Source organism: Pezoporus wallicus, unplaced genomic scaffold (assembly GCF_028554395.1).
Source record: "Pezoporus wallicus isolate ANWC-B61680 ecotype Strahan unplaced genomic scaffold, APGP_CSIRO_Pwel_v1 scaffold_11491, whole genome shotgun sequence".
Lineage (NCBI taxonomy): Eukaryota > Metazoa > Chordata > Aves > Psittaciformes > Psittacidae > Pezoporus > Pezoporus wallicus.
The window spans coordinates 2043491-2070284 of record NW_026642649.1 but is presented as its reverse complement, the minus strand read 5'-3'; the positions used below and the strand labels follow the sequence as shown (position 1 = coordinate 2070284).

Below are 26794 nucleotides of genomic sequence, written 5' to 3'. Positions count from 1 at the left end.
ATTTGTCATTCTCAAATAGAGTAACTGATTACTCACCTCCTTATGAGGATCCTTATGTGCTTCTAACGTCTTCATGATGGTGAGTTCTGCATAATTCTTAAACCTTGCTGGCTGGTTTCTTAGAATTTCTCTTAGAACTTTCAATGCCAGAGCTCTGATTGCATGCTAAATGCCAAAATAAATGAGGTAGGTATCTTTAAACAGACGTATGGTTTAACATTTATTCAGCAGCTGAAAGAGCTTTTGATAACGGAAAAATATCAGATTATGCATTATGCATATAGATAGTGTGAACCCAATGTTAACAAATCAAGCTAGGAAAACAATCTTTAAGTTCTCACTCTTCTGGATCTCTCTTTTTGCAGATAATGCAGGTGGCACATCACAGAAATGTAGCTACCTAATGGAGTAAGCTATGCCACCCAGAAGGTAAGTTGCAAACAATTTTACCATTCACAAGTGCTAATAAGATCTACAGCATCACATCACACAAATACATTTTTTAACATTCCTTTTTACTTTAGTCAATGCCAAGTATTGGTGTCTTTTTGATCCAGTTATGTAGAATCTGGTCTCTTCACAATGAGCATTATTGTATTTCAGAAATAAATTTTTAACTGTTTTGCTACACGTGATGTTCTGATATTCTATACTCCATCAGGAGTATTAACAGAGAAGTTTTGAATCTCAGTGAAAAATGTTTCATTTACTCTATTATATGGGAATGGACAAGCAAGAACACTTGAGAAGGTGAGTGTTACTGATGCCCTTTCCACTGTCAGGACATTCAGACTTCATGACATCTATACTTCCGTAGTTGTTTTTCAAGACTAACTGGACTTTGTGCCTTTCTGACAACCCATACAAAATTCAAAGATACTGAGAGTAAACCATGTGCTCTGTAAACATTCATAACTGGATTAATCTGAATTTACCTCCTTATCTCCAAGTGTTTCAAGCAGCAAAAGTAGAATTGTTTTGAAGTGCTCATCCCAAACACCGAAAGACTCTTCCTGAGTTAACTTCATGAGCTCGTACAGGGCAGCCTTTCTTTCCTCAACTCTCTCATTATGGTTTGATAACTCTTTCAGTAACTCTGCAACCAGGTCAGAATGGTCCATAGGAGGCTCTGCCAAAAAGGAGCACACAAACAGTTCTCCAGTCACTGCAGTTAAGTGTTAGCGCCCACTGTGCAACTGAAGGTATATATTCTAGGATAGCTATCTGGCTTCCTAGCAGATTTTTTCTGCCCCCCCTCCCCCAAATTTGTCTGCAGCAGTGCAATTTGGCCACTCTATTTTCAGTGCTGAACAAGCTTACAATGACAAAAAGTCCCCTACAATGATATTACAAAATCCCCTGCAAGACTTCTTATGCTTGCAACACCCACAAGGGGTAAGTACTCTACATCCTCTTAAACCTGGTCTATACAGAAAGTGCCACCTTCCCCATATGACTCATCCAAGATGATTAATCTGTCTTTCCTCTGTTGGCATCACGGAATTGCTCAGACTGTTGGAAGCCCTGCTTCCACAGCAGGGAAAAAAGCCTGCACAAAAATGGTGCTTGGTACACAACCGCTGAAATGGAAGCAAACCAAGGCCATGAGTCCCACAGAGATTCCCAACAGCAGTCATTAGGAGATGGCCTGAATTTTAGTTTTGATTAGGGAGAATTCCATGGTAATGGAAAAACGCATCAGTAACACACCCCACATCTGTGAACACTGAAGAGATGTGCAAGCAGTCAAAAACCTTAAAACTGGTCTTAATGAAAATGAAGTATCAAGTTGCTGCCTCCATTCCACCATCAAGACCCACAGAATCACAGAATGGTTAGCGTTGGAAGGGACGTAGCCTTTAAGAAAGAAATGCTTGTAGCTTCCATTTCTGCACTGAGACTCTTGGATAAATCAACAAATACCTATTCTTTATGGAAAAGGTTCAAAGCATTGGCATGAAATGTAAATGTTCCTGCATTACCTCTTTCCTAAAATTATCCTAATTATTAACATGAAATACATTTTCCATAACAAATTTATTAGGTCATATAAAAACTGTAAAACCATTCCCCCTTATTGATGAAAATCTAGAAGTAACAAATGCCAACGACTGAATGCATGTGGTATAACTAAATCCTCAAGGTGAGCACAGGAATGAATGCAAGTACTTTGTTAAGATGCATTAAAGAGCACAGCTCTTTGCACTACTGCTCCAGGCAGGACAAACTAATCCTGGATAGGGATGCTCCACTCCAGCCAGGCATGAGCTCTTGCAAAGCCAGCACATGCTGGTGCAGCACAGATCACATCTGGTTTAATGCAATATCCAGAAAAAAATGGAAGGTATAAAGAGGCTTATCCCATGTAAAGCAGGGTCCCTGTTATGCAGAATCTTGATTATGAACTGGCTCTCTATATGGATGGCAAAGGTATTTAATGATTGCTATTTGCATGACATGATTTGCAAAGCTTTGCTTTCCCCTCAGTCTTTTTCAGAAGAGAAAGACTGGCCACATATCTCTTCACTGAACAGAAAACAGAGAAATGCCCCTGACTTGGATTTGGTTTTAGTTTAATGTAAACTTAAAGCCAACTTAGGAAGTAGCTGAATAAATCACCATGTCAGCAAGCAGCTTTGTTCTTCAACACTTTAACACATCTTTGCTGGATGACAGAATTATAACTGTCAGAAGGAGGAAAATTCATTTGTCCCTTACTGTTAAGAAATTTCTTCCCTAAAACCTGATTTTCATCTCGAACCGAATACGCAATATCAACAACAACAAGCATCAGATTATGAACAGCATCTACTACTTTCTAAAGGAACAGTGGTAGCAGCGATACTTTGGAACCTTCCCAACATTTAGAGATAAAAGAATTACCAAAAGATATACTGAGAAGTATTAAAAAGTAGCTTTAGAAGCCTATAAACCAACAGCCCGAGCTCTGAGAGTCCCATGGGCTGAATGAACCACCCTCCTGGTACAAGCTGCTTTGTTTTGTGGTGGTTCTCTCAAACAATGTTTAGTCAATAAAAAATGCCAATGCCATGTTTCAAATACAAACATATTCCTAACAAAATTCTTCATCTTTCCCCTAGTTCCCAAACTGGTTTGATCCAGTTTTACTTCCTTACTGTAACTCTTGCCTTGCCTCCCCCCGCCTTTAAATTTCTGTCATAAAGCAATCAGATAAGTAAATTTATATTGGCAATACTGCTACAGGATGTGCTACCAGAAGTATACAATACAGTTCAGTATTTATCTCATTTCTATCCTTAATCTCTACAAATACCAGGCAGTGCAATATTGTCACTCAAAAGGATAACTAACAAATAAACTAATTCGAAATGCAGCATTTGTAAAAGCCTCTCAAAGCAGCAGCAGCACTGGTGATACATCTATTGCTAATCATAAATTCACAAACTGAACTCAGGGATGGAAAACCTCACCATTTTCTTTCTACTCTAGCACAGAATGCAGTCTGAAGCTCACCATCAGGAAACTGCTCTGCATCATCATCAAACATGGCTTCTTTCAAAGCAGATTTATTAAACGAACTGATGCCATCCGAATAATTGTATGGGTTATACTCTCGTGAGCGTGGGGAGGAGTGGGGAGGCATCGTGTTGAGTAAGGAGGTTTTGTTATCCAGAGCTGTTCGGCCGGTGTCACTCACACCACCTCCTGCTATTCCTGAAGCACTGCAAATCTGCAGGGAAAGAAGTACCATAGCAGCATATGAAAACCACACTCACACATTTCGGTTAACAACATGACCAATTCATCCATGCAGCAAAAACTGGTTTACAAATTTATTTCAAACAGAAGCCTTAAAACCAGTTCCCTAAACTTTGCTTTCCTTCAAAACCAGGAAAGTGCACACAGTCCAAAAGAATTCATGAACTAGCAGCAGCTGTCAGTATTTTATCTCAGAAGTCTGATGCAAAGTAACTAAAAAGATGTTTAAGCACATCCATACTTCACAAGCTCAACAAATCTGAAAGCTGAAGTCCACAGAAAGAGAAGTATACAACACTGCACATAGCACTGGAACACCCACACAGCCTCTACAGAATAAAGTATTTGGAAAACTCCACATTAAGGTGCAGACCTCCCAGAACCTGAACTGCAGCTGTTTTGCAAGATGGTGGATTTTTAAATGGCTAACATTTTAAGCAGATGAAGAGCTGGTGCTACTTAGAATTAGCATTTACATTTCCAAAATGTGGCTCAAGACAAGGAACACATTTGTCTAAAGTTCAGAAGTAAGTGAGGAGAAATGTTCCATTTCAGAAGTTGTAACATACAAACCTACTGAACATGATGCTTCACCGCCTCTAACAACTCAGTCACTGGCTCGCTCTGCTGGCACCAAGATGAGTTTACATACTCACCGAGTCACCATCGTCTTTTTTGGAATCCCTTTTTACAGGCTCGTTCATATCTTCCTGACTACGGAAGCTGAAATTCTGAATGGCTTCAGTGACTCCACGAAGAGAGCTGTAAATATCTTCAGAATTCATGTTCTCAGTGTCATAATCAAATGCACTGTGCGCCATCGAGAAGGACAGAGGAATTAAAACGGATTGATTTTGTGACCCCATATTTTTAAGTAACATTAGCATGGAACTACAGAGACTCAGGAAACACTAATAAACTTATTATTTTTCTTGAAACACATTAAGGAAGAGATGTGGTTCTTCACATAATAAAACTGTGTTATGATACATCTAAGCAAGTGTACTGCCACTAGAGAAAGCACTGTGAGTAGCTAGCAGAGGCACAGATGATGCAGCAGCATCTGCCTGAAAAAACAAATGACTTCTGCTCTGTTTTCCTCTTGTGAATATGAAGTAACTGGGATTTTACACCATTCTCTCTAAAAGTTCCCAAGAGGGCCAACACAACACAACCCTTCTGACAGTTGGCTTACTGCTAAAAGCACCACAGGGCTACATTACCTTGGTGACAAGGTGTTCTGCGATGTATTGGTTGGGGATGTGAGAGGACTTGACCAACTTGCTGGGGAGCGTGGAGTAGGTCTTGTTAAAGGACTTCCCATTGTTCCCTGGAAGGGAAGAGGTAAGAAAAGATACTCCAGTGGTACTTCAGCTGTCCTTTTAACTTACTGTGTTTGTTTGCTAATGCCCAGAAATATTTAAAGAGCTTCTATTTAATTTCTCGGATTGGCTGACCAATTACTAGTTACTTCAATCAGGTATAACTTAGAGATGAATAAAGTAAAAGGTAAACTACTCTTAAAAAGCACATTCAAACTTATTGAAAGTCACCTGGAAGCAACACAGAAAGTATCATTCTCTGGAGGAAAAAGAAAAGGCATTCCATAAAGAGTGATATCTGCTACTAAGACAGACTTCTACATAGGATTTGGTTTGCTCCTCCTCCTCTACCAAGCCTTACCAGTAACTCTACCAAAACGGACTTATGTTCAAAACACCAGTAACTTCAGAGAGAAGAGAGCTGTCGATACCTGACCACTGTTGCCTGTATTCCGGAGATGATTATGGAGAAGCTTTGTGGCTCCATCCTGAAATGTTTTTGGTAAAGCACCCAACAGCATTGTAAACTCTGGAGTGTTGAGCTCAAAAAGAGAAATCAGCACTGACTGTGCAGCCTAGAAGAAGAAAACACATATGAAGACATCAATTTCGGTTTCTAAAGTAATTTTATCAGCAAGAGATGCTATAGTGAGTGGTAATCACAAAGCATGACTTAAGTCTTGATCCAAGATGACAACAGGTGTGAACAAAAGCAACTCCTATTTGCTGGTAAGCTGGAGGTTCAGATATTGATAAATGCAGGCACACAACAACAAGCTTGCAGAACCGTTTTGACAAGCAGTGTTTCAGAAATGTGCTAATCAACACCCCCCACCCCCACCCCCTCAGCCCTAGATCCCCACTTGCCAAGAAAAGTACTAAAGGAATTCCCCAAAATGGCTTTTTAAAGGGTTTGGCAAGTTGAACGGATTTGAAGAGAATAATGGAACACACCAGGCAGGAACAAGCCTGCAATCCCTTTTCCTGAGTTCTGCAAGTGGTAATTACAGATGATGGGTAATCAACACACTGGCTTGAAAAGGAAAAGTTGTCACTTTAGAAATTAGAAGAAGAGACAACAACAAAAACCCACACACAAACAGATACCCTAATTTGGAATGAGACAGTCTTGATTCTGAGTTGTGATTGTAGCACTTGATGTTCTTTATAACTAATCCTACAGCCAAACCAGTTAATGAACCTTCCCCTCCTCCCTGCCCCACTTCCTTTCTCTTGTTAAAAGATAGGCAAACATCATCAGGAATAATTTAGCTGACTACATAATCCAAAGATGAAAACTGCTAAATATTGGAGCTTGTAGTCTACTGGATGTCACCTCCCACACCCTCAGTTTTAAAGTTCCTCTTTAATGTCACCCTCATCCTACAGCATGGTTTACTATATATTTCCTTTCAAATCTGAATCAAAACCACCAGAGCTCCTTACTGACAAAGCAACACAGTAAGCGACACAATGGTTGGGTCCTCTCTAGTAAAGAGATGTTGATTGCCTGCCTTAGTAATGTTTGTACATTTTGATGAATATTCACTGGATTGCCTAACAAACCTGGCAACACAGCAGCTAAACACAAGCAATGAAGAGCTAGAGATTAAGTTCTGCAGGACTGTTTAATAGTTTCTTTATAGTACAAAACTCTAAGATTAACCTACTCTGTCTAGTTTATACAGCTCGCCATCAAGCTTTGCCGTGCACCGGAGAGAACCAGTGCCTCATGTTAGACAGAATGATCGGCAGCTTGCTCAAGCAGCAATATACTTCAAGCAAGTAGTTTAGAAAATTCTTCTAAGACATTTATTTCCCTTATTTTGCTTCCAGAGCAATGAACTGTAGCATTTTTTAATTAGAAGTGGAAAGCCAAGGTATGAGCACACATACCAACACACATCCCAGTGTTAATGGCAAGAATACTAGAATGTTAGATTGCCATGAACTATCTTTGCACGCTCGTGACTGGCTGCTCCTTTTCATTTTTATTCCCTACTCCTTCTGACAGCCTTCCCTTCAAGTGAACACACTGAATGCCCTCTACAGTCTGCTGTTAATGTTCTTCTTTTCCTTGTTATCCTTACGGTCAGTCATTTAACAGAAATCAATACCAAGCAAAACCAAAACAAATCCAGCAACTGAGCACAGGCTTGGGAATTAGCACTTTCCTTTTCCTGTCCTGTTATCCACGTCTCTGCTCCGTAATGCTCTGTCTATTTAAGCTGCCAATAAAATAATATAAGAGACAGTCCAGGGTCATGGTCAGAAAGAAACGTGATACCATCAAGTCTGCCCAAAGCAAAGCTCAACCTGAATTTTCTAAATTGGCATTGACTCACAGAAGGTTTCCAACTTTGCATTACCAATTTTCGCTCTCTCTTCCTTGGGAGAAAAAAGAAAAAGGCATTTTAGAGTACTGAGAGGATTTTCTTCTCCTCAGCATAAGCTTTCTCCTGAGATTTATGTCCAGTCATACAGAAAACATCTTTAAAGTCTGCAGTGAGGATTAGAAAGATTTTGTTTTGTTCTTAACTACTCCAAGAAGATTCCAAATCTTTCCAGAAGAATTCTAATTTTAGAATTGGACATTCTGAAACACAGAATTTGACCTTCCAGAAAGAAGCCCCATGTCACTGAACTGCACTGACTGCCCGACTGCAGACATCTGAAGTAAGAAAGGACTCTTCCCAATGCTGACTAATGGAAATGTTCTGACACTAACCAAACTGAAACAAACCCACCCCAACCCATCAATTACACAGAAATACACTCGCAAAACCTTTTGATTTGAAGAAATCATATGAAATGCTGTAAGCTTATTAAAATAAATGAATTATAAAGCCTGGAATAGCAGGCTCTGAAGCCTGTCAAGAGAACAAAATGCTTTATACCATCAGAATAACTCTTCTGACTCCTTACCAGTGAAACTGTATTTTCTAGCATTATTGAAGGCTTTTGGCAGTTGGTTGCCTCTAACGGTTGTGTTATGGAAAGAAAAAATAAAATGAGAGAACTTCATATAATTAAGATGTTCCAGATCATTAAACTCACCAGCAATTCTTTCCACGATTCAGTTACTTACTGACATAAAAATGCTTATTAGAGATATGAACCATCAGATAAGACTGCTTGCCACGTGCCTTAGTACTAAAACTTTGCTGATTCCAAAGATAGTCCTTCTTCATTCTCTGCCTGTTTTATGGTCTTAGATACGTCACCAGAATATGGTACTAGGCAAGAAAAGTCAATAGGATATAATCTACTGCTGCTTGCTCATACTCATAAATTTATATAAGAAGAGAAAGACAGAAACATTACCTCCAACATAAACTCTCCTATGGGTTTTTTATTACATATTACAGGTATAATGAAGGTGTGGAAGCTATTTTGATTTTTATTCTATTCACATTACACACTTCATGAGACAGCTCCAACTATTTTCTTTCTATTCTCTCCTACAAAACACTCCTCCTACACAAAGGAGGTTTTGGTGCTGTTTCCAGGAATGATAAAGATAACAAAACTCAAACTTAGTTGAAAACAGTAAAGGAAATCTAACCAAATGAATTGTTTCAACACTTCAAACTGCAAAAATGAACAGAGAAAAACAAACAGAAGAGTTAGTTCTCTGGTCAAAGATGCTTGCATTTGTGAGCCATAAAGTAAATATGTTTATTTAGCATTCAAAAAGTGATAGCATGCTGGTCATGGAAGTTAAGACAGAATAGAACGGCTGGTGGAAATCAGTCAGAACAACTGAACTCCATTCCATCAAACTGCAAACAAACTCCAAAGGTTTTTGCATTCTCTAACTGGAAGAACTACTCAGAAACTCTTTCCAAGACTGCATCAGTACATTTCCCCTGGTTATTCAATACCCCTGGTATATGTATGTAGTTCACAAATACTGATTTTCACTGCACAACAATCATGTGGAAAAAAGGAGTTTCGCACTGGAACTGCAACGTTGAAAGAATAAACCTTTGATATGGCCTTACTAAAGCATAAAAGAGCTGAGAAAATCCAACAGGTATTGAACCCAGTTTGCTACCAAACCTAATGCTCCTGTTAGGAACGTGCAGTCAGTTATCAGAGGGTGGTCTCTGAAGTGATGCTAAAACTGCAAAGGAAATGCCCGCTGAGGTGATTTTAATACCAGGTAGAGTGCTTGAAACAGTGATTCCCTCTATTATGAAAGATAACCTAAAGTTTTTAACATACATGAAAATACAACTCTAATTTCAAGTTAGTTTCAAGAGTATTAATTTCAAGTTTTTATTAAACTCTTACATGTACAAGTTTTGTCAAAGTTTTCCTTTGTCACTTCCAATACTTTATACAGAAAAGCCAGGTGTGTTTGCCGAGAAGGATCTAAAAGTATCTTTTCTCTATGAAAAAATGTTTGTTTTTAAAGAAATTTCCTTGCTTGTTTAGGCAAGAAATATTGGCTTCTCTGATTAGCCAAGACACTTGGAATGCAGTGCAAATGTAAGTACACATTAACAAACGTACCTTCCTAACATCTGAGCTTTTAGGTTCTGTGGTCCAGGTGATGATTCGAGACACTGCTAACCTAGTTTCACTTGAGTTTACAAAATCTCCCGGATCCATCTGTTGTGCAAGAGTCTCTATGTATTTAAGGATTGCAACTTTGACCTGCAAAGAGAAAGAGAGTCAGGTGGACAATGAAAATGGTGGGCTGCCAAGAACAAGCATGCTCACAGAGCAGAGTGTTCATCCCCTAAAATAAAGGCTATTTTTTTCCCCCCAAGTAAAGTAAACATCTTTTCAGCATTGATATAAAACTCTACACATAAATCAATTTAGAAATGGATGTAACATTTCAAGAAGGGAATTATTCTGAAGAAATTCAAATACTAATAAAACCTGAGATTTCACTGGTAGTAACCAAAAGATACGCAGATTGTTGCATATGCAAAACTTATATTTAACAAGAAGAAAAGCAAAGCATTCAGAATATTTAAGAATCATCAAGACTCTAAAGAACCATTCAGAATTGTTAAGAACATTTTACAAGTACTAAAATGAAAAATGAACACCACCTGATGCACCAATAACCAATTCCTATTAGTTCCTACTATACAGTTAACACTCAGCATTCTTTTCTCAAACGTCAGAGCTGAGCAGTCGCCATCCTTGTGGATAAGACACATGAATCTTCCCATTAAACACTAAAAAAGTGTGGAATAGAATTTCTGTGGAAGACTTAGGAGGGGTCACATGCACACTTTTCCCTCGGTGATATTTGGAAGACAGACATGAATTTACCAGGAGGACAGAAAATCTGCCTCACTCCCTCTTTTATCTGAGCATCATTCTCCTACTTCACTCACTCTGTTTTGCTGCAGCCTCTCTCTAGCTTCTCCAAAACTGCACCACTGCAAAGCTTTGGGCAAAGGGCAATATCTGTATCTCCCTTAAATACTCATCTCCTCAGCTCCTGCTGCCCCTGAGGTCTGTCACACAATCCATCAACAAAAGTGATGAATGTCTCTTTAGGCCACCTGTTTGAATGAGCTACTTTTATTTCCACCAGTAATTACAGTGAACCAGAAACACCTACCAGGATGGAGACACCTATGTCCATCATAACCAGAAAGAGTTCTGGGTGTGTTTTCCTTGTTCATGGCTTGTAGTACAACTGCAAAGCTATTTAGTAATTTCCCTTGGTCATGAGAACTTGCAAGCTATTGAAAACTCAAGATACTCTGACATACACATTACTAAGGGCAGCTGATACACATAGATCAATAATGAATGCTTCAGCAGCTGTTGAAGCTTGACCCCTCCAAAGTTACACAACAACCAGCAACTGGAGGCTTTCATCTTATGCAGATCAACATCAGCAAATGCAGGAAACCCCACACTATTTGTTAGATCTTACCAAAGCAAAAAACCCCAGAACACCAGCCACCTCCACAGCAAAACCCCTTAGGACACATGCTTTTCCAGATGTGAAGTAATAGTTACAATTTCTAGATTACCAAGTGAAATGACAGCCCTGTTTCACTGCTCATGATTTATGTTTATATATCACACCTTAAAAAAATTACTGTTAAGAACCGTAACCCTTAGAACACACAGAGGCATTTCTCCCAGAGAACAAACTCAGGAGCACTCTGAGAGCAGTATTATTCAGTGTTTAAACTACTTCCACAGAGTAAATCTCTTCTGGACACTCTTCTGGAGAGATGGAGGTTCTTGAGTTACAGAAGAGCACTGAATGGAAGATGAATGGAGAGTTCACACTCATAAACCTTCTCATAGTGACACAGATTCCAAATAGTTGTCAAACTTTGGGTAAGAGCGGGTTTCACTGATTGGTTTTGAAAGAAAAACTTGTGGAAGGGGTACCTTCCTAAGTTCAAATATAGAGAGACAGGATCATTACAGATACAAAACCCACCCTAAGTAAACTCCAGAATAGCCACAAATCAACTTACAGTGTATTTTTGTCACTATTTCTAGTAAGTATGTGCAAAGTTGAGATTTAGAAATAAAAGATGTAACTAAGGACTAGTTACATCTTTTAGATGCAGTTAGAGGGATCCAAGTCCTCTTCAACAGTCTATTTCAGCTCTTTGGGAGAGCAGATTTCTGACTGCAGTGAAAGCAGCTCCAGGGATTCTTACACCGAATATCTGATCAACTGCGGCAAAAGCCTTTGTTAACAAATCAGCATTCTCAAAGGACAGAAAAGGTTCAGAAGCTGCTAATGAACTTCAGTCACAGTGCTTGAGTCAATCCCTCACCGGGTGTGAACCGTTTGATATTCAACCTGAGAAACATGAAAGTGATGGTTTGAAGGCTATTTCAGGACAACCCCCATCCTTTGGGAAGCACATGTTCTGCACCTGCAAAAATAAGCTTAACAGATTATATCCCATCCAGAAAATTCGACTCCTGTGCCCTATTACGGTTGACCAAAACAGATGCATGCATCTGGCACCTGTAACGATGCTTCAGCAGTTCTCCACGCTTACATATAACAGTATGGCAAAAGGAAGAGGGATAGAGCACAATACACTGTCTGCATCCACCATGGATTAGATGAGTAGAGTTGTATCTTTCCTATGTTTGGTCCTAGCTATCCAAATCCACCTCTGCAGCCACTCTAGTAACTTGACTTCTACTGTCCACGACTTAGCTGTGTTTGTAAGAATGACCATGACAGTTTAAAGAATCACAATTTTTTCCCACTACCATTTAAAAAACAGAGGGAAAAGCCATTTGTAAAATGGAATCCTTCTATGAAGCCAATTTCTTATCTATCATCCTTTCTTTTATCTGACCACCTTTAAGGACGCCGAAAATCCTTTCTCTGGTTTTTCCTGTCACAGTATCTAGCCCAAAGGCACACTCTGCAACAAAATAATCCTTTATCAGAGTAGGAACAAAAGCTGAAGACTTCAAGAAATGGAGCAGCCCTAGGACTATCAATTAATCTGTCAGCAACCTGGGTGCACTGAGGATGGCATTTAGACAAAATATCCAAGGACACTGATATTAAATAGATACTTCTGCAACTGATACTCAGTAAATTTACTGTCTGGATCCTGAAGTTGTAGTTATCTCATAAAGATGGGAGCATGGGGTAGATACCACTTTCTTCTGATAAAAGATTACCTTCGCTTACACAGTTACACACTTTACTGTCCCCAAAATTCATTTTAAATACTTGGAATTACTTACAGAATGTCTTCCCATTAAGTGTTTCAGATTTCTTAAGCCCTTCTAGGTCACATAATAAAAATGACTGAACTTAGCCCCAACTCAGCCTAGCAGGAGTCCATATCTCATTCCAAATCTGTACTTTCAGACGCTGAAACCTGATTGATACGTATTCCCAGCTGTACCACTACATGGAAGAAAGAACATCTCCACCATCAAATTCACCTTGCTGGGGAGCAAAACTAAGTGAAACAAAACCAAACCAAATTTTTTCCAAGGATTTATTTAAACAGCAAACTGATTTTTACTACCTCATTTGCTGTCTTCAGTAAATGACAGCAGTCTCTTTTTAACACATGAAGCAACAGGGGTCAATGTTATCAACTGTCCTCAAAAGCTTAAAAATGTAAGTTTTACTGTATTGTAGACAAAAAGAGGCATATTCTGTGACTCTAAGTTCAGCGTAACTTGGGAAAAGTCATATTCTTGTGCAGTATCAAACCACGTAAAAACATTTCGTGCAGGACAGAGCAGAAAATGCCAGTTATCATATGCTTGTTATTTCCCCATTTACAACATTTGTAAATCTTCTTAGGATTTGATGCATTTATCCTAAAATTGACTCTCTTTGGCACTGTAAATGTACTACAGAATACATTTTTCACTTGCAGTGATGCTGGCAGGTCTCCAGGCTAGAGGTTCTTACGTAAAAATGTGTGTAATTGTAAAACTACACACTGCTTTCAGGAAAGGAAGCGCACCACAAAGGCAGCTGATTTTTAATATAGGAACTCTAGTTCATATTAAAATAATTTCAATTAATTCAAGACCTATCAGGTTGGACACGTGGAAAACAAACAAACAAAAATGAGCTAGGAAAACAAGATTGGGAAATCACAAACATAAAATTAGAAGAGACTTGATAGAGTGAGTTTGCATAACCAGCTCGATGTTAGGCGGCCACGCTTTTGTTGCCCATTTTTACTGTTCTGTGGGTTTATTAGCTCTCCCCTGCAGCCAAGGTTTTCATACCAGTGTCATATTTAAGACTGCACAACTGCATGCTTCGAGTTTCTCGCACAGGTTAGTAGCAGCATATGAATGCATTCGAATAAAATTATTGGGAACACTGTAAGAGCTCGACAAAGGGTTAAGAATAAAGACAATAATTCAGACAAAAACCTTTGAGCTCCAAAAAGAGCGCAGCTGGTCCTGCAGTGCTGGCTTGACTGTCTGAAAGTTTACAAAAACAAAATCCACTAATTGAAAACCTTTCTTTTTTAACAACACAAAAATCACAATCCAAATTCAAAGATTAAGACAAGCAAACGTCTATCGGTGAAGAGTTTTTTGCCTGCAATGCAAGCCTGAAAATGCTTACCTTCAGGCTAGGTGTTTGGGTCTGGTCAACAGTAAATCTCATCAAAATACTGAACTGGAGGTCATTTGGAAAAGATTCCCTGTAAAGCAAACAAATCAAATCAAGCTTTAGTACTTCTGAAAGAAAAACACATTCTGCCAGTTTTGTGGGTATTTTTTATTGTATCTGACTTCCAGAAACACTCACCTGGCATGTGAAGGACAAAATGTAAGAAATCCCTGCTTCAAACCAAATACAGTTAAATATACAATGCGAATACTAAGGGATGACATAATAATAATATGGTAGTATTCTGATTCTGTGCGATCCTCAAATTAACATGCAGTAGCACTGCTAAAGGTGCTCACTTCTCTGAACCATCCTCTTCCACCCCGGCTGCCCCCACGCTCCCACATGGCACATGCTGCATATGACCCTCATGGGCTCTGCTGCAGCAGATCCCATTCCCTCTCTCCCACAACACGCTCCATACCCTTCCCCAGACTCCACAGCAGATCTGCCACGTGAACAGGTACAGCAGAGGACCAAACAGCTTAGACTGTCCCCTACCTCAGAGAACAAAAGATGAGAAAGAGGTCCCAGAGCCCTTCCAATTCTAAAACCTAGCTTTCATTTGGAAACAAAACTGGCTACGCAGCATAGATGGTCCCCAAAATCACTTAAGATCATTTTGTAATCAGGCTACTTACAGTGCTTGGAGAGAAGGGAAGGAATCATAGAATGGTTTGGGCAGGAAGGGACCTTAAGATCATTTGGTTCCAACCCCTTGCCATGGGCAGGGACGCCTTCCACTAGAGCAGCTTGCTCCAAGCCCCTGTGTCCAACCTGGCCTTGAACACTACCAGGGATGGGGCAGCCACAGCTTCTCTGGGCACCCTGTGCCAGCACCACGGCACCCTCACAGTAAAGAACTTCTTCCTTATATCCAATCTGAACTTCCCCTGTTTAGGTTTGAAGCCATTACCCCTTGTCCTATCACTACAGTCCTTGAAGACAGAAAGGAAATCCATTATTGCTGTAATTCCTTCAAAGCCTGCTGACACGGAGAGCTGAATATTGCATAATACTTTTGTATCAAAAAGAAGGCCAAACACAAGCATTGCATCACTGAGGACAAGGCAAGACAACAAACATATGGGGCTCAGCTGCACAATCTGGAATCAGGTAAGCAGTATCACATTAATTGTTCAGCATTAAGGATTCAAACCCTTTCAGCTAAAGGGTCATTTAGGAAACCAAACTGCTTAACCAGTGACATTTACTGGAGTTTCAAGATCTTGTATTAGCTCTGCATTTCTCCAAGAATCTCACAGCACACACACACACACAAACCCCCCAAAAAACCGTAACACCCCAAAACTTGACAGTAGTGCGAGAGTCTGCATTTGTTTTAGGGGTTAATTCTTTATTTAAGAACACATTACCTTGTGACATCGAGTGCCTTCTGAACTTTTGCTTGCACAGAGCCAAGCAAATCAGCACCCATCTTTTTCAACAGCTGTGTCAGCAGCACGAACAACCAGTCCTGCAGATCTTCTTTATGGACCTGGATGAAGTCCACCAGCGTCTCCAAAAACATACTGAACACCTAAAAGGCAGAAGAAGATGGAAAGAGGGTAGGACGGGGCAAAAGAGGAGATGACGCTGACGTATGCTGAACTTACAAACAAAGAAGAAAGCAGTAAGGGAATCAGAGGCAGAGAAAGGCAGTGTTTTGCAGCCAAGCAGGAAAAGGAAGAAAATAAAAAGAAAAGGAAAAGAAATCTGTCTTGCTTTCCCATTGGATTTTGAGACGAGAGTACATTGGAAATGTTAGCCCACTTCTGTAGAAGTTTGCCCATTAGGTATTCCATGCAGTTTCGTCAAGAAAAGAAATGCTTACTGTGATGGCTGGCGCAACCTCAATGTTGTTCAGTAAAACTTCATTTTTTACCCTTCCAAGCTTTATCATTAAGTTGATTTGACACTCCTGGAAGACCACAAAACCACTTTCTCTCCACAACCAAAAAAACTTCTATAATTCTTTAGCAAAATAATCATTGTAGATATCTGGCTTACTAAATACTGCAAAGTCATGACAGCTAGCCAGTTCCTTTATGTAAAATATTCGTGGAACAGAACAAGATTCTCCTGCTATTGCAGGTATCCAAGCACAAAACTGCTCACCAGAGCAGGGGAAAAAAAGCCAGGATGCATTTCAGACTAGCAGGTGTTTAAAACTCAGAAGTGTTTTTGTCTTTTCAAGAAGATATTATCCACTGTGTTCTTTTCAACAAAGAATATTATATATAATAAATACAAATAAGGTTGGAAAGTCTATATTCAGTAGGAAAACCCCTGTTGTACTTCTAATAACCTCAGCACTCAGACCAGGAAGAAGGGCTTTTTGAAGGGTCAGGATAAAGCAGGGCAGGACAAATAGGTAACTGTTGAAACAGCCTTTCTAGTATCTCACTCATGACTTTTTCAAGGCCTATGGGGATGCACATGCTCTATGCTTGTGTGGCCCGTGGGTTTCCCGTTTCTCTGACAAGAAAAATGGATGTCTAGGCTGAAAACCACAACTGATGCTCACTCCAGCTGCAGCACATGGCTCTGTACAGAAGTGGAGGTATTGCTAAGAGGGTAGGAGAGATTTTGTCCTCCTGAGCGTTTATGATATGGATTGGAAAAGGCTGCTGCAGAGGAATGGCTGATCCCCTCCACCTTCTGCCACTGACCTGCCTTGCCCTAAGCCCAAACTCTGCTGCTGTCTGAGAATGGATGATCCCCAACTGCGATCAGACCTCATACAGCTGCAGAAAGCAGCCTCCTTCCACAGCACTGACCAGGTACAGAGGGGCGAGCGCCTGCTGCTGCATGCCTTCATCACTCACTGGGGAATTACATCTCTTCTCATGTTGGTAATCAAGCCAGGGAGAGCAAATTCGCACCATGAAGTGGAAAAATCCACACAGGCATCTTTCAAAGAAGTGCCTCAAAATTTGTATTAGAAGTAAAAAAATATAACTCAGATTCTTTTTGCCAAGAAAGGCTGGACCACATGATCCCAGAGGTGCCTTCCAGCCTGCTATCCTATGATTTTATGGTTCTTTTTGGATCTAATAAAGACCAGCGAGAATCTTTCAATAGCCATCTTAAATACTGAACAGCTGTGTTAGAAATAAACCAATACAAAACCTACTCAACATAAAGCCCATCAGGATGAGCTACTTTAAGTAACTTCCCTTTTGGGACAAGCTACATTGAAAGCTGTTAACAACAACAAAATACAGCTAAGTCTTCTGCTACCTTCTAGGTTTGTATCTGTATTTGCATTATGAGGTTTAAAAATTACCCTGCCAGTAGTGGGAAGAAGTTTTTATGCTCAGGACTGGAAATGTCTTCTGTGTTCATCTGAAAACTGAAACAATATCCCATGTTGTAGATGCACAAGTAGTAGGCACAATTATAAGACCCAGGCAAAACCAAACCAAAAAGTACTTTGTGTACTGTGACATGACAGTCTTTGGATTTCACAGCCCTAAAATAAGGGGAAAAAAATACTGGACTTTGGCAGACAACAACAAAAATTTTGGTGCTGTAAATTACATTTGGGGTCTTACAACTGTATTTAAACCCTTCAGAGCAAACTGTAGAGCTCAGCAGAAGTTAAAACTGCACTGGTTTCTCCGAGTTTGCAGACACTGACATACATGTCTGTCCATTAACGTGCAAGCCGGACAAACTGGTTACAGCCTCTTGGTGAAGAGGTTTACACTTCAAACATGTGAGTGGTTTAAACTGAAATCATTATGAAGTGAATTATGAATCACTGCGGCAAAAGCACTTTGAAGATCCCATGCCGAGGTTTTAACTGTTAAAAAGACACGTAACTGAAGACTCAATTTTGTTCTCAAGCTTTGTTTGATTTTAGGTTCACCACAGTGAGTGTCTGGGGAAAACTCCATTAAGTTGAGCCATTATGTTGCATTTTAAGAAACATACGAATCGTACCGGTCCGCTTTAGGACAAAGTATGAAGAATTCAAGGTGGCTGTAAGAGCATCTCAGGTAAAGGATGAATTTGGAATGGGAAATGGAACTCGAGCACCACGCTGAACGATGTATGTGTATGTCTGCAGTTTCCATCTGAATGACGTGAATTAAAATTCAGAAATCAAACATCTAAAGTTGAAATTTTCAATAATTTGATAGTGGAAAAAAATAAACAGATATGAAAATAATTATACATGATCTGCCCTTAAAGTGAATTATTTCAGATGTGCCAACCACCACAATACAAAGCAGGAATGCATAACCAAACAATGTCAGTTCATTAGTAGAGAAAGCACATCTCGAAACTGAACCACACAGTTTACATAACTGTATAGAGCATTTTATGATTGCAAAAGGCTTGACACTGCATGAACTCTTTGGGGAAGAAAAATAGAGAAAAAGGGTTAATTGCACATTCATGCAAATAAGGTTAGGTTTCCAACAAGTATTGAACCAACTTACTCTCTAAAGAGAGTTCCAACACAGGGGACAGCATGCAAAACGAAACGAAACAGAACAAAACAAAAAAACAACAAAAAAGGGAAAAAGATAAAAACACACAAATTAGTGGCCATCGATACGAAGTTCCTGTATGGAATATAAACCAAAATAAAACAAAAAATGTATTTCAAAACTTTCATGATAAACTTAGTAATTTTATTAGGACACCAATATGCGCTTGGCACGTTCCTCAAATCATTCTCCTGTTTTCTCCTCCACATATTACTCTCTTTTTCTAAGCAATTCCCTACATCCAGCTATCATGTAAAAGTAAACCTCTAAAAAACCAAACCAAAAACCAAACAATAAAAGTGATGACAGGAGAATTCCTACAGACACTTGAAAAGAGTCTAAAATGAGATTTGTGTAGCCATGTGTGCGTGATACAGAAAAAAAATCACAGCTCATGAACTCTTAATACTCAAAGATCCTCCTGATGATAGACTGGTAACTTCCAAAAGGCAGGCAAGGCATCAGCGACCAGAACAGCTGCATCACCCGTGCTGCAACACAGGCCACGTTTGCAAAATCATAGCAACATTATTCAATGTGAGGATGCCCAGTAAACAAAACAATCAAGTAGAATAACTCAATGTAATATTCCTAAAGGCTTAATGAAAAGATAAAATGCTCTTCTGACACATACACCTGAATTTTGGAACATTTTCATTCCCCTTCCCTGGCTCCCCCACTACAATCAAATGTCCAGTGTAATTCTGATCCATGCAGAGCTGCAATACTAATTAACACAAGAACAAACAACATTAAACCAAGCTGTAGGCACAATTCTGTCATGACTTCATTTAAAACCCAGTAATATTTCAACACTTTATTTTATCTCCTCTGACTTAACCACTGTTTTTATGGAATGCTTTCTGCACTGTAACTGCTTGGCTTCAGTCTCTTCTGCATTTCTGCAGTGTATCAGCAACTTTGACATCATGCTGCTGCGTACAATACAAGCGTCTTCCAAAATACATGATGCTGCAGATAGCAGCTCAGTCACCTCTTTACCAGGAAAAACAAGGAGGACAGACGAACATTAAGCAGACCAGCCCAGACATCTCATCAGTCTGAATTTGATTTCACATTGCAGCAATAAGGAAGACTTAAAATATGTAAAATGTATTACCCAATCAAACTCCTTTTTTAGAACTCTGCTGGGAAAAACCAATACTTCTGAAGTAACTGCTCTGAATTCTTCTGGGTTATCATTTTATCAATTCTTAAGTATGGACACCAAGTGGGACATGTTATACTCAACATGAAAGATAAGGTTTTTTTCCAAACAAGCCTATAATTCAAACAAAATATGAAGTTATATGTTCTTAACTTTATCCAGCTCCCTACTTGCTGCAGTCCTTTTGCTATGAGAAATGACTGCATGTATGAATCTGTACCAGTAACCCACCTCCCACAAAAACTGTATAAGTATTACCAAGTGAAGTAACGCTGTTAAAAAGATTTTAATGGTCTTAGAGAACAGAAGGATTATTTTCCTTGGGTCTTTACCTAAGTAAAAGTGAATAAAACATTGCCATTTCTTTTATATCAAAGTATAGTCTCTACCTTACTTCTTGAATACTATCAGTGATGTAAAAATTACACAGCAGTCTCAACTGCCAGGCCTATCTATGACATTTGAGGAAGACATCACAAGTTATGATAATACAAAATACCCTGGAAAATAAATAAGTCCACATTTGGTATAATTCATTATTCATCATGTATGATTCAGTCAGATCACTTTCCTTATGATCCACATTACTGCACCAGAGCCTTTTGTTTTCAGTTGAGAGAAAAACATTATTCATGTTGAAGTGTTCTCTGTAAACAACATGACTCCTTAAAAATACTTACAAATTTTAACACAAACTATTGACCTACTTCAACGTATTTTAGATGAAAATAACCTTTACCTATATATAGGTGGAAAATGATCATGGTCAAAATTGCAGATTAAATGGATTGAAATCTGATGCTAAGTGCTTACAGAAAACAGCCTGTCCAGCTCTGACATATGCAAATACCACTGACATATTTTACCACAACTGGCTATTATAGTGTTTTCAAACCTTTACTAAAAGTAAGAGGAACCTAAACATACCTTACTGTGAGGATCAGCAAACATCCTTGTGAAGATTTCACACAATCTTTTCAACTCAACACGACTGTCAAAGTGACAACAATACGTTAGTCAGCTCCCCGGCTAGTACTACCGAGCACTAACGCACAGCAATCAGTGCTATCAACTGTAAATACTGAATCAAGTAATCGAGTAAACAAAGTAAAGAATTTTAAGACATAATAAAAATGTAATAGATTCTGTCTAAAATGAGACTTTCAGCCTAGAAATAGCTCTTTAAACTAGTTGGTGTATATAACATTTCCTCATTTTAACAGAGCAGATCATGGAAAAGGTACACTTAATAGCTAGTGGTAAAGAGATTCTTCTGAATAAATACCCTATTAATAAAAAGAATATTAATAACGACAAAAAATAATAAAGGCCTTCCATCAATGCTAGATGTAAGCACTTTAGGCATCCTTTTTATTGCAGGGATTGTATTGATTTGAAATTCCATTCCTTAAACTGAGCTGTCTAAATGGATCCTATATACTGGTGGCCAGAAGTGACAACAGCTTCCTCATTCCTTCCCCCATCTTACTCTGAGATGCACACCTTGCTTTCCCCTCTCCCCAGCATTCTGAATTCTTTGGAACATCAGCCTCCTTTCCTACTTCCCTTGCCACCCTTTGACTCTAAAATGAATTGGTTTTTGATTGGAATTTCTTCTTACCTTAAAGTTCTCTGGTTCTTTAACAAGTTCTGCAGGCCTAGAAGGCCTTCTTTTCTCTCTGACCAGTTGGAGCTGGCACAGCGATTTAGGACTTCAGCCACATCTTCTGTTTGTCTCATGTATGTTGGTATGCTGCCATTCCTAGAGCTATAGGACCTTTCTGAACAGGCACTTGATGCATCACTGTTGGCATCATCATCTGAGTACATCCCATAAGTCTCGTATCTTCTTCGCACAGGCTTCTTCTATAGTACAGAAACATCTCACATTAGCACTGATTTTCAAAGAGAGAGTATACAGACTCATAAAGAATAGAGACACCGACAGTTCAATTTATCAGTGTGGCTCCTACTCCCTGCACTGATAAATGGCTCCAACTGTTCAGCAGGTCTAACCAAGTTAATAAACATTTTAAAAAGTATGGCTTGTGAGGTACTCCAAATATAAAAGCAAAGCAAATGCCAAGAAGACATACATTAGATGGAACATTCAACTTAAGGTTTACTTGTAAAAATCCATACAATTGTGTGACAGGGTAACATAAAGACTGTACTGAAAGTTAGTTACTTCTCTTAATTGCTTTATATATGTTACAGGATGTAAGACTGAGGTCTAAACCCACATACTCTGTCATTTTAACTTACTTTGTACCAAGCATGTTAATAGCAAAATATTAAACTATTGAAGAAAGAAAACAGTTTCTATACCTTAGTCCGTATGTCTCCTAAGAGCTGTTAGCAGTAAATTATTGAAAAGAAACAGAAATTGAGAACAGGAAGGTAAGGCATAGCAGCATTGACTATTAAACTACCTGCTACTGAACAACACATCGTCTTACTGTAAATTTTATTCTTAGCTCTCTGCATCTGATTAGAATATCATGAATTGCCAAGCAGTTTGCTAAGCTTCCATTTCCAGGGAAGTATTACATATCATCTGCTGGTTGATCACAAAGACTTCTCTGTCAACACTTTTGTGTTTCATGCAGTAGTATTTAAGCATTAAGATGTCACACATGCACTCAATTGCTATCTTTAAATATCCAAATTTGGTCACTGCAACAATTGCCAAAAACCCTCCCAAACCCTAACGCAAAAACCTAGATCCCTTAAAAACAAACCCAAGCCAACAAAACAGGACACAACACAACACGCCAAAGGCCAGAGGGAAAAAAACAACCCTACCAAAGAAATGCTATTTACCCTGAAAGGAAGGCCACGCACCTCTGGCAAAACAACCCTGCCATTCAAATACTGGAGTTGAAGCTAGTAGTTAAAATCTGATTTCATTATACACACACAGAAGCAGCAGTGTGATTGGTTTCCCCTTGACTGGTTTCCCTTTAAATACCCTTCCCATTCGTACAGGCTTCTCATTTTTAACTGTGGAATAACTCGGTGGGTATTGCAATACAGGCCAGTCAATACACTATCTAACAAGCAAGCTTACTGCCAAGAGAACAAGCATACAGATGTGTAGGAGAACAAAGGAAGGGAAAAATCCCAAAGACATGAGCATTTCTGAACAGGGTCACCGTAAGTAAAAGAATTTGTAAAGAAATAAAATCGGAAGTGTCAAGGACTGTGCTGAAATAAAAGGTATAAAACCACGTGGAGATCTCCACGTTGCTGCATTACTTGTATCTTATATTCAAAACCAGATCTTAGCCAGAAGACTGATGCTACTTTGGCTTGAGCAGTGTTAGAACTGGCCAAGTGTTTTTTACACCACAAAAACAGTAATATAATCCAGAATGTTTTTATATTACATCTGTCAGGACTGTACCTTCTACCTTTTAGAAATACTGTTCTGAGGAGGGCGCTTCAGTCTATGGTAACACAAGAAGGGTGTTCATAACCAGATTTCCATCTAAATAGGGTCCTTTATACAGCACAAGCTGTACACTGAGAGCATGGCAGGGAACCAGGCAGGCAAATGCTGCAGTAATAAATTATTGCTGGTCTTGATCCTTCTTGATCCTCTAAAGATTCTTCAGCTAGAATCCTTTAGAGTCTAGCTAAAACATACAAACCAATTTTCCTCTAACATTTCTAGCAGCATCAGGCTATTTTGGATCCAGGTCAGACAAAGCAGTTTCTATGAACAAACTTAGTCACTTCAGCAAACAGGACACATTCCAGCCACAAGAGCAGGTACTGGAAGTATGAGTTTCTTCTAAATTTATATTCTTATTACATATTTTGCCCAGCTAAATCTGAATAAGCTATGAAGCTGTTAAAAGTACTGAAGATACTCTTCATGTAGCACCAGTGTGGATAAATTTATAGCACAGGCTGGTTTTCAAATTAGAAACAGGAGCTTTTCATGTTCCATAGACAAATGTTTTACTGTTGCTCCCTATTCCCAACTCCAGACTGACTGACACTTAACTAATGAGCATTCCCCATCAATGCTGAAAGCTTGTTACAAGTTTACAGTATCAGAAAAGGGAAAACGCACTCAATCTCACCATGACTTCTCAGACAAGATTTCACATATATCCTGGATCTCTATGCCAGTGAAGACACACCAGTATTAAACTGATGTGCCAAGAAGACAGTCTAAACCAAGGAATCTATAAACCACCAGATTAAAAACATGTCAGTGTTCTTCAGATGCTTTCCTTTGACATCTTGTTTCTCCCTGTCCAGTCATATCTGGCTAGACTTATTTATTTTAGAATCTAATTTGTAGCTGGTTTAAGAAAAAGCTTATTTGGAACATTAGTAAAAAGAGTAAAAACGATTTGCTTAGAGCATCCTGACTGATCGACAGGTAACAGGTATGTACATTTTTATCAGTTATTGTATATTATTTGAGTATCATTAAATATTTGTATCTGATTCATAGTCTAAGTATTTGACATTAACTGAAGACTTCAGCTTGATGATGTACGTGTCAGAATAGCAAAGGATATGACGTGTTCAGCTTGGCTCACTGGGGCAGGAGGGTCATGGAGCCAAACACTCCCTTTCTGAAGGACAGCGAAGGTTAAGAAAGGGAATGGCAGAACCAGGTTTAAGCTCAGTGTGACAGTTTGAAAAGAAAAGAAAACAAAGACTAAAGTTATGAAATGCTGCTTGCCAAGCCATCGTTTATCTCTTCAGCATCAATCTTACATGTTGACAGGCAGAGCAGCTTCAAACAGAAGCCAGACTTACGAGAAGCAGACTGCTTCAGCTGTCATCACTGCCAGCTCTAACAAGCTTTCAACCTACCCAGAAGTTTGGCTGCTGTGGCCAACTGCTGGTTAATGCAACCTGCTCAAGTGGTTCCTTGGGCCACTCCAACAGAGCAGCCCAAACCTATTCCCTGTCTGCTATGTAAAAAATGTACCTTCCTCAGAAGTTAAAAATCTCGTAGGGAACAAAAATCCCAACACTTTGCAGCTCTAGCAATTCTGTTTCTCTTTTTTTCCCCACCTAGAAGCCAGTAAAATCATGACTGACAAGTTCTTTTGCATACTTTAATATGCAGGTACCAAACATTTGCAGAGTCTCTATCCTACACAGCATAAATGTGAGATTCTTACCAAAGCATCTGCTACTGCCTCTTCCACATCAGAACCCGTGTTCAGAACTCGCATAGCACTAACTGATGATGACAATCGACTCGACTGACTAATTCCAAAGCTGGAACCTGCTATAACAACAAAAATGAACACAAAGAATTCAGTCACGAGAGGAACATGGGACATTAATATCACACTCTCTTAAAAAAAAAAAAACCCAAGCAGAAGAAAAGCATTTGCTTAACATTTCTAACAAATTATGTAGTGGCTGAAATACTGGTTATTTCCATTCTGAAGTCTTTAGTGGTGCAGCGAAAAGTAAGAAATGAAGGAAAAACCAAAGTCAGATGCACACATTCTGTTCTAGTACCACGGGGGAAAAAAAATCCCACAAAACAATGGTTTTAACTGAAAGAACCTTTTTTATTAGTTTTTTTTAGGTCTTCTTCACGTTGGGTTTTTGTTTTCATTTTACAAGGAAGCAAATGGAATGGGAATGCTATCGAGAGCGCTGATTAGAAAACTACATGCATAAAGAATGCTCTACAAACACTGAAAAATGGAAAACTAAAAAAAAAAAAGGTCTTCTGCAAGTAAAAATAAAATGGTTGTTGTTAAGGAAGAAAACGATTAACATTGGCAGAGGGGTGGAGACAAAATCTAGCAACATAAACACAACTATCTGGATTACTAAAACCACGAAACTCAAATTAATACAAATAATGCTTTAAAAAACTGAACTATGAGAATAACCAAGTGGGTGGGGAAAAAAAAAATCCAGGATGACTGCACAGATGACAGCAAAGTGTACTCATCCTTCACCTGTAGCCCCATAAACATCAGGAGTGTAGAGGGCACCAGTGGATCTGGAGTGATGTCTGGAAGCTGCAATAACAGGATCATATAAACCCTATCTATTACAGTGGAAGCAGAGTGCTGCAATAGTTGCTTAGATGAACAAGAGAATACTTATAAAAAGGTACAGCTTTAGCAAAAGAAACTGAGCATTACACAGAAGGAAAAAGCTCCAGGGAAGTTCTTTGATTATACAGAACACGATTACACAGAATTATATGGGATCAGGTACAGTGGACATTTCATGCATGATTTTCTTTTTAAATTTAAAAGATTAAACAGCAGATTAAAAGCAGACATGTTTAAAGAAAAGATGTGTGGACACATGCACACAAACACACAGAGAATCCTCAGCAATATCTAGATAGCTCCACGGATACTGGTCTATTGCAGTTACTTCAATTCTATATGCTTACATACCAAACATCACCTGCAAGCAGGGCCTCTTGCATGAACCTACTGTCCTGGCAGCTGGCAGCTTGTGTAAAACCGAGTTCCTGCCTACGTGCAGGTAAGTCAACCTCGGTTAAAACTCACCGCTACGCTGAATGAAAGTTAAAATCAATTTTAAGTAAAGGTTTAAAATAACTTAATGCTATTCATATTTCACATGGGCATTATTTGCTTTGAATAAATCAAATGTGAAATTGAAACATTCATGTTACTTAGTACAGTTCATTAAGATTCTTTAAAGTTATGGAAAGCAGGAACCAAAGATCCTGAAGGACTCTGAATAAAATTGAGCACTCTCCTCCTCCTGGCACTTGCATAAAACTGGTCTTTTAAAGATCCTAAAGAAATCAGCCTGGAGAAGAGAAGGCTGCGTGGAGACCTCAGAGCAGCCTTCCAGTATCTGAAGGGGGCCTATAGGGATGATGGGGAGGGACTCTTCATTAGGGACTGTAGTGACAGGACAAGGGGTAATGGGTTAAAACTTAAACAGGGGA

At 39.1% G+C, this 26794-nt stretch overlaps 1 protein-coding gene across 50 annotated transcripts in view; it reads right to left on the bottom strand.

Annotated features, from left to right (window-relative positions):
• CLASP2 (cytoplasmic linker associated protein 2) overlaps positions 1-26794 on the bottom strand; it is a 123505-nt gene that overhangs the window by 6327 nt on the left and 90384 nt on the right. For 12 of the 50 annotated variants that reach the window (XM_057431333.1, XM_057431332.1, XM_057431342.1 and 9 more), the window contains 15 exons: positions 25815-25877; positions 25014-25123; positions 22189-22212; positions 21482-21726; positions 20788-20851; positions 15567-15730; positions 14143-14221; positions 13944-13994; positions 9582-9725; positions 5495-5638; positions 4965-5071; positions 4398-4551; positions 3496-3712; positions 936-1129; positions 37-165 (listed from right to left, as the gene is read on the bottom strand). In XM_057431333.1, the coding sequence (XP_057287316.1) occupies positions 37-165; positions 936-1129; positions 3496-3712; positions 4398-4551; positions 4965-5071; positions 5495-5638; positions 9582-9725; positions 13944-13994; positions 14143-14221; positions 15567-15730; positions 20788-20851; positions 21482-21726; positions 22189-22212; positions 25014-25123; positions 25815-25877 (1889 nt within the window). The remainder of the gene's footprint in view (positions 1-36; positions 166-935; positions 1130-3495; positions 3713-4397; positions 4552-4964; positions 5072-5494; positions 5639-9581; positions 9726-13943; positions 13995-14142; positions 14222-15566; positions 15731-20787; positions 20852-21481; positions 21727-22188; positions 22213-25013; positions 25124-25814; positions 25878-26794) is intronic. The other 38 variants (XM_057431355.1, XM_057431361.1, XM_057431365.1 and 35 more) reach the window with 13 other exon arrangements.